Source organism: Trematomus bernacchii, unplaced genomic scaffold (genome assembly GCF_902827165.1).
Source record: "Trematomus bernacchii unplaced genomic scaffold, fTreBer1.1, whole genome shotgun sequence".
Lineage (NCBI taxonomy): Eukaryota > Metazoa > Chordata > Actinopteri > Perciformes > Nototheniidae > Trematomus > Trematomus bernacchii.
The window spans coordinates 2,120,214-2,129,188 of NW_022987581.1; the positions used below are offsets into that span (position 1 = coordinate 2,120,214).

The following is an 8,975-nucleotide window of genomic DNA, read 5'->3' on the forward strand; positions in this document are numbered from 1 at the left end:
ATAAGTAGAATAGTCTTTGAAGATGGCCTTTGCCGAACTCTTAAAGTTAGAGAGAATTCTTCATAACACTGAAAAATAATTTACTCGAGGCAAAACTTTGTCAAAAACAGCAGCTTTTATTTACTTGGTGAGCAGTTCAAACATTTCAAACGTTATAATAGTGAATGTCTTCATTATGTGGATGTGTCTTGAATCAAAAGTGTTTCCAACAACCTGCAGTCCACTCTCTAAAAAGCAAAAAGCTTTGTTGTGTTTTTAGCTTATTGTTTGTTTGTTTTTCAGCACATTGTTTGTTTTGTGTGGCCTTAACTTGCTTTAAATAACCCTCAACATGAACAAAGCAACGTATTTAGCAGCTGATCGTTGCAGGAATAGGTGAGAGAGGGACATCCACCTCCTTAACATCACACAACATGTAACTTGAGTCGAAACAGCAGCTTTGATTTGCTTGGTAAACAGTAAATAAGTTTATCTCAGTTCACACGTTTAAAACTTCTTTGGTATAAAGGTCAGTATCGCCCCCTTGTGGATGTTTCTTAGTATTGCATCTTTACAAAGTGCAGTGCCACTCTCTAAAAAGCATGATTAACAAGTTACTGATAACGCTTTGATGGCAGATTGATAATGAATGCTCCCATAAGGACAATATGTGTGTTGCCCAGTTGTGAAAACACGTTTTGGCTGGCCTAACTCACTATGAGAATTTCCCTAAACAAAAAAATGCTTTTGGATTAAGGTTTAAAATAAGGCGTGTTTCTTAGATTTAAAAAAAAGAGAAATTAGATTTGTTATATATACAATATACATATATATATATTATGATATTATATTATTATATTATACATACTTTATATACAATATAAAGTAAAAACAAAGATGAATAACTAACCTAACTCAAATTTAGTTTGATGGAAGAAAATATTCACTAGCTGAAGGGTTTATTTCACAACCTGGCAACCCACACATTGTCCTTATTAATGAAGCAGTATTTATTAACCATTTATAAAGCAATCGGATAAAACTGCTTTATGACAGAGTGGCACCCGTTCTGAAATATATAGCATAAATAGTAGTGCTCAGTGGGGCAAGCATAAATACTATAAAGTGGTGCAGGAATGAGTCCTAAAACCAGGAAATGAGTCAGCATTTTAGAACTACCTGTCCCCTCGTATGGAAGTCAGTGGTTTTCTGAATGTGTTTTTGGTTGTTAGCCTGAAATAAGGTCTGTGGTTAACACAAGCTGAAGAGATTTTAAAGTTGTCTTCTACAACATAAAACACGTCAGTAAATACCCCCCCATCACGCCCAACATTAGCCACCTTTAGCTTAGCGGTGGTGACCTGAAGTCATGTGACCGTGCTGTAGTTCCTTTATAGCCCAACATTAGCCGCCTTTAGCTTAGCGGTGGTGACCTGAAGTCATGTGACCGTGCTGTAGTTAATTTATAGCCCAACATTAGCCGCCTTTAGCTTAGCGGTGGTGACCTGAAGTCATGTGACCGTGCTGTAGTTCCTTTATAGCCCAACATTAGCCGCCTTTAGCTTAGCGGTGGTGACGTGAAGTCATGTGACCGTGCTGTAGTTCCTTTATAGCCCAAACATTAGCCACCTTTAGCTTAGCGGTGGTGACATGAAGTCATGTGACCGTGCTGTAGTTCCTTTATAGCCTAACATTAGCTTTTTATTTCTGGAGAATATATTTGCACTACAAAAATGTTGGAGGTCTAACCCAGAAGTTAGCATCTCCCTGGTTCCCTCCACAAAAAGCCAACTGGATTTCTCCATTGGATTTGGTGTCAAACAAACATATATGATTCTTACACGTTTTGTTCAGCAGGATCATCTCCACACATTAACACCACTTTATGATTTTTTAAGTAAAAAGCTTACGTTAGGCTAAAAAGGAACTATAACACGGTCACATGACTTCACGTCACCACCGCTAAGCTAAAGGCGGCTACCGTGGGCGTGATGAAGTTTAGTCGTCTCATTTAGACACTTGTTAGCAACCGCCATTTTTAAATCCACCAGTGGGGTATTTACTGATGTAGTTTATGTCGTAGAATAAAACGTAAAATCTCTTCAGCTTGTGTTAACCACAGACCTCATACTGACTCATTTCCAGGTTCTACTGTAGGACTCATTCCTGTGCCTCTCTATTGTAACAGTTGCTAGCACGCTAATACTTTGGTTTGTAGTGAATTAATTTCAGGTAGGGCTGTGCAATTAATCGTATTTTAATCGCAATTACGATTTTGGCCTGCCACAATTACGAAAACAACATAATCGAAAAAAACGATTATTTTGCTTTGCTAGGTTGTGACAGTGCACTGCAACATATTTGATCTAATTAATTTTGGTCTCATTTATTTGTATTTATCATATTTATATATGTTTAGTAGCTTGGGGAAGTGCGCTCCAAAATATTTGTTGATCTTGTTTATTGGTATTTATTATTTTGATATTATTTATTTAAATGTATCATTTATTTATTTATTTTTGTATTGGTTTTTCAGTTGAATTATACGTTCAGGGTAATCAACAGTTAAAAAGATACTGTTCAAATTATTATTTGTATTTGTTTTAAAGTTCAATAAATGGATTTTTTCAAAGTCAATGAATAATCGTATTTAATAATCGTGATATCAATTATTGACCCAAATAATCGTGATTATGATTTTTGCCATAATCGCACAGCCCTACTTTAAGGTGCATCTTCAATAACACTGTTTACCTCTCATTTAGTTTTCTGGGTTCTCCTTCTGCCCACCTCCGTGGCCACTGACCCCACCGTGGCCCCCACCATGCCCCCGACCGGCCCCCCCACAAACAGCCTCACCAGAGCCCCCAGCAGAGCCTCCCTGCGGACCACCGTGGGCAGCCACCTCACCCAGCCTATCAGCTTCTCCCACAGCCCCCACAGGAAAGAGGGAGGATCGGGGGAGACTTCAGAGGGGAAGAGGTGGTCTACATCCAGCTCCAGGTCCCCGGCGCTCCTCTCCGCCTCATCACGTACCGACAACATGTCTTCCTCTGTGATTTCCTCGTCTCCTTTCCTTTGTTTCACCATCTCCTCCTGCCTCCTCCTCACCCTCTCCTCCGCCTCCCGGTACAGATCACAGCTGAAGTGCTTCTCCCCAGACTCAGAACTTAACATGGAGAAGAAGTGTTCAGTTATTATGCTCCATATATCTGAAGGAACAATATACTGTAAACCTGCAGGTCGGCTGAAAATGAATTTTTAATAACACCTTTTTAAGGAGGGAACAGAGGGAATGCTAACTTCAGGGTCAGACTACAAAACAATTAAAAATGTAAATGCAATTTCCAGAAATAAAAAGCTAACGTTGGGCTATAAAGGAACTACAGCACGGTCACATGACTTCACGTCACCACCGCTAAGCTAAAGGCGGCTAATGTTGGGCTATAAAGGAACTACAGCACGGTCACATGACTTCACGTCACCACCGCTAAGCTAAAGGTGGCTAATGTTGGGCTATAAAGGAACTATAGCACGGTCACATGACTTCACGTCACCACCGCTAAGCTAAAGGCGGCTAATGTTGGGCTATAAAGGAACTACAGCACGGTCACATGACTTCACGTCACCACCGCTAAGCTAAAGGCGGCTAATGTTGGGCTATAAAGGAACTACAGCACGGTCACATGACTTCACGTCACCACCGCTAAGCTAAAGGTGGCTAATGTTGGGCTATAAAGGAACTATAGCACAGTCACATGACTTCACGTCACCAGCGCTAAGCTAAAGGCGGCTAATGTTGGGCGTTACATTTAGTCGTCTCATTCAGACACTTGTTAGCAACTGCCATTTTTAAATGCACTATAACTTTTATACCTGTGTTTTTCTATATTAGCTTGTTGTATGTTTATTTTATTCTCTATGCTGTTAAATGAATGTGTTTCCGCTGCACTAAAGCCCTTTGAAAACCCTTGTGTTGAGAGGTGCTGTATAAATAGACTTGCCTCACCACCTGCTCCACCTTCTCCATCAGCTCCTCCACAGCCCTCTCCCCTCTCTCTAAGGTGTGGTAACGCTCTCCACATTTCTCCACCAGCTGCAGCAGGTCTTTGCGCCAGGTGAGCAGATATTCCTCCAGCGTCTCGTCCTCCTGCAGCTCCTCGGTGTGTGAGAACAGGATGAAGGTTCTGGTTCTGATGGCAGAGGAGCCCAGCAGCTGATCCAGGACCTGCAGCGCCACCGCCTCCCCCTCAGAGGGCTGGTTCAGGGAGAGGCAGAGCAGGAAGGCGTGAGGCCCGGGGGAGGAGCGGGAGATAAAGGAAGAGATGTTTCTCCGTCTTTCCTCCGGGTCGCAGCCGGATCCGAACCACGACCCGCTGGAGACAACCTCCACCTGAGAGAGGAGAGAGGAGAGAGGAGAGAGGAGAGAGGAGAGAGGAGAGAGGAGAGCACAAGGTATTCAGATTCTACAGGCCCAATACAAACGGACCCTTAAAAGATCCCCTATTATACTGTTTCTCATCAATATATCACAGGTCTCAGATATATCCAGAACCTGTCTCTGATTGGCTGAAACACCAAACAGATCATTGCAGCATCCCATAATCCTCTCTGTTTCAGCCCTGTTTCCAAAGTGCTGATTCTCTGTCTGTTACTTTAGATGAAAATAAGGAGCCCCTCCCCACGCCCCTCTGAGAGACATTTGGTTAAAAAGAACACAATGGTGCTCTAGGAGCAGATTCAGGTGATAAGGGGGGGGGGGGGGGGGGGGTTACCTTGGTTGGTGATTGGCTAATGGTTACACAAGCCAACACATCGTTATGACATCATAAAGTGGCCAAAATCTGATCAGCTCATTTTCAGACAGGTTTTTATATAAATGGATCAGGACAAAAAGAGAGAGAATCTCTGTTCCTGAAACTTTCAGAGTCTCTTTCCACAGAGGGGACACATGTTGATGAAGAAGAGACATGAAGAAGAGGGGACACATGTTGATGTAGAAGAGACGTGAAGAAGAGGGGACACATGCTGATGTAGAAGAGACATGAAGAAGAGGGGACACATGTTGATGTAGAAGAGACATGAAGAAGAGGGGACACATGTTGATGTAGAAGAGACATGAAGAAGTGGATTTTGCATAATAGGTGAACTTTAAAAAGAGTAGACCGTAATTGATCCTATGGTTGTGTTTGTCTCCCTCCCACTTGTCTACTTTGCAGTGTGCGTGTGTGTGTGTGTGTGTGTGTGTGTGTGTGTGTGTGTGTGTGTGTGTGTGTACCTGTCTTCCTGCAGCCTCTCCTCTGTGTTTGCTGCTCTCCTGGATGGCGGGGGTTTCTGCGCCCTGCTCAGAGTCTTGCAGGCCGAGGATGGAGCAGACCGCTGATCTCCTTCCTGCTACGTCCCGCCCGAGCACCACCAGCCTCAACTCTGATAGGAAAAAAAAAACGTTATTAAAAAAAAAAAAATGTTTTTGCAATACTTTAATTGAAGTTTTCAAATATAACAAACAATACATATACATACAACGGTCAGTCTAGGTGGCAGATACAGTGTACAATCAACTGAATAGGCATGTAAATAAACACAGGTCAGTATACAGATGATACAGGGATAACAAAGTACAGCAATCTGAAAGAAATCTGAAAGACTATGACGTGGGCTACTACACTTTATAATCTTATTCCCTCCCGTTACCCCGGTCTTTGGTTTTATAGATAATTACCAACATTCTTTTTCAAAAACTCTATGAAGCTCTCCCAGATATTTTCAAAAACTGCCAGCTTTCCTTTAGTAATGTATGTTAGTTTTTCTAAAACATTGTGTACTTTATAACTGTATATGCATTCTTGGAAGAAGTACTCAGATGTTATACTTATGTAGAAGTAGCAATGGTACATTTTTAAAATACTCAATGTGATCGGAGCTCCTGTCAGGATTTTTGGGGGAGATATTTGACGCTTTTGTTTATCAAGTAGCATTATTTTATTCAAATATTATGGAAAACATTGTATATTAAGTGTTCAAACTTAAAAATTGTGAAAAATACTTTAAATAATAAACTTTAAACGTGTGTTTTGGATGTTTTCTTTACTACAACAGAGAAGAGAAGACAGCTAAATTGTACAACATGAACAAGTAACTAGTGACATAGTGTCAGAGGTGGAAGAAGTACTCAGATCTTGTACTTGAGTAAAAGTAGAAGTACTCAGATCTTGTACTTGAGTAAAAGTAGAAGTACTCAGATCTTGTACTTGAGTAAAAGTAGAAGTACTCAGATATTGAAGTACCAGAGTGTAGGAATACTCTGTTACAGTAAAAGTCCTGCATTCAAAATGTAACTCAAGTGAAAGTATAAAAGTATTATCATCAAAATATAGTGAAAGTAGCGAGAGTAAAAGTAGTCATTGTGCAGATTGGTCCATTTCAGAATAATATATATGATATGTTTTATAATGATTGATCATTCAAGTGTTCTCAAAGCTGGTAAAGGTGCAGCTAGTTTGAATGACTTTGTATACTGCAGGGTAGCTTGTGAATTTACTCCAGGTGGAACTAAAGTCTGATTTAACACTTGATTAGATTTCACATCATTCATCCACATCTGTAAAGTAACTAAAGGTATTCAATACATGTAGTGGAGTAAAAGTACACTATACCTCTGGACTGTAGTGGAAACACTAACATGGAAATACTCAAGTAAAGTACAAGAACCTCAACCATTAGTACAGAACTTCAGTAAATGTACTTAGTTACACCTGTGCTAAGAGATACATGTTGTTGATTTAAATGATATGTCATGAAACTGTAACGATTTCAATTTTTTTGAAGAGGCAGCGCGCTTTGCAGCTGTCGTCTCTAAACTCAAACACGACCTTTTTATCCTTATAGTTATTTTTTGTCTCACAGATAGAATAAAGTCCTTAATATAAATATAAAAACACATCCCATCCTACCTGCAGCAGCTGTTGACATCTTGCTCCTCCGTGTTTACAGCTGATTCAGAGGATCACACTTCCTGGTTCTTGAACGCAGCAGCTGCATCCGTGGCAGATGAGAGGAGGCTCAACCCGGGGAGTCGGGGACCAGGGAGGGACCGGTGTTTAAAAATGACTTAACAGTTCCTTATCATTTCAGCACACAACCTAAAAAAGCCTTGCATATTCAAGAGTAGCATTAAGACAAACGTTAGAAGACTTGTCTATTTTGAAAACTACATGTATTCATTATGTACGTACAAGTGACCAAAAGTCACCAAAAAAACCCTGCATTTTTAAATGTTCCTGAAAATAGCAGAATTCTGACTTTCATCTCAGAAAATTCAAAACAATATTTGTACTTTTGGTCACATCCCCAAAAATGTGGCCCTAATCCTCTCCCAAAATAATGGTTTAATACAAATAAGCAGGCATATTTTTTGCCAGTATGACAGAGACAGTCGTAAGAGTTTTAGTCACAGTGGGCAGAGTTGGGAAGTAACTAAGTACATTTACTCATGTACCATCTTGAGATACTTTACTTGAGTATTTATAATTTCTCAGTAGTTGTGTACTGTGTACTTTTACTCCACTTCAATTCAAAGTTAAATGGTGTACTTTTACTCCACTACATGTATTTAATCCCTTTAGTTACTTCACAGATGTGGATGAATGATGTGAAATATAATCAAGTGTTAAATCAGACTTTAGTTCCACCTGGAGTAAATTCACAAGCTACCCTGCAGTATACAAAGTCATTCAAACGAGCTGCACCTTTACCAGCTTTGAGAACACTTTCATGATCAATCATTATAAAACATATCATATATATTATTCTGAAATGGACCAATCTGCACAATGACTACTTTTACTGTCGCTACTTTCACTATATTTTGATGAGAATACTTTTATACTTTTACTTGAGGAACATTTTGAATGCAGGACTTTTACTGTAACAGAGTATTCCTACACTCTGGTACTTCTACTTTTACTCAAGTACAAGATCTGAGTACTTATACTTTTACTCAAGAACAAGATCTGAGTACTTCTACTTTTACTGAAGTACAAGATCTGAGTACTTCTACTTTTACTCAAGTACAAGATCTGAGTACTTATACTTTTACTCAAGAACAAGATCTGAGTACTTCTACTTTTACTCAAGAACAAGATCTGAGTACTTCTACTTTTACTCAAGTACAAGATCTGAGTACTTCTACTTTTACTGAAGTACAAGATCTGAGTACTTCTACTTTTACTCAAGTACAAGATCTGAGTACTTCTACTTTTACTCAAGTACAAGATCTGAGTACTTCTACTTTTACTCAAGTACAGACCTGAGTCATGACCATAGACTGTATATGTCATGACGTACCTTTGTAGGACCGCAGACCTTATATCAGGCAACACTTGTCACATGACAGGACAGTGATTGAGCCTTTAGAGCCTGTGAAGTCCTCATTAGTGATTTTAGCTAAATCTATCCCAAGTGGGTCAATATTAACCAGAAATTCCTCTATTTGTCTGGGAAATTGAAATCATCCCCTTCATGTTGACCGGCACAGACAGAAACACTACATGAAGATCACTAACGGATCACCAAAGCCATTATAATTCATCATCTGTCCACCATGGATGTCTTAACAAAGTTAGGTGGCATCACATTTAGAAACTTGTTTAAGTATTTCAGCCTGAAACAAAGTTGTGTTACCGCCGGTATGTCTAATACAAAATCAAAGCAGAAGCTGAATTTGGGAACAGTTTTATTGTTTCCATTTTGTTAAATGCCTTACGGTTCCTCACCAGTTCAACCTAAACATGATTTCTATCACTTTTCTACAGAGCTGTCGAAGTCTAAATGCTGTATGCACGGTAAAATATCAAATGTATAAAACAGCACTTTTTACATGGTAAAAGAACAACTAAATATATTATGTTGATGATGACCAAATGACTCGCACACTCCTGTACATTTCAGTAAAAAAATCAAATACCTACCTACCTAGACACACACACACACACACA

General features: G+C 39.6%; 1 protein-coding gene across 1 annotated transcript; it reads right to left on the reverse strand.

Annotated features, from left to right (window-relative positions):
• Positions 1–2,542: 2,542 nt before the first annotated feature.
• On the reverse strand, positions 2,543–7,057 carry si:dkeyp-69e1.8 (uncharacterized protein LOC100001340 homolog). Its single transcript, XM_034127133.1, has 4 exons — positions 6,933–7,057; positions 5,258–5,406; positions 3,984–4,372; positions 2,543–3,148 (listed from the first exon to the last, which is right to left on the reverse strand). Exons 1-4 carry the CDS (start codon positions 6,949–6,951, stop codon positions 2,737–2,739), a joined length of 969 nt encoding a protein of 322 aa, XP_033983024.1. The 5' UTR covers positions 6,952–7,057; the 3' UTR covers positions 2,543–2,736.
• Positions 7,058–8,975: the final 1,918 nt, after the last annotated feature.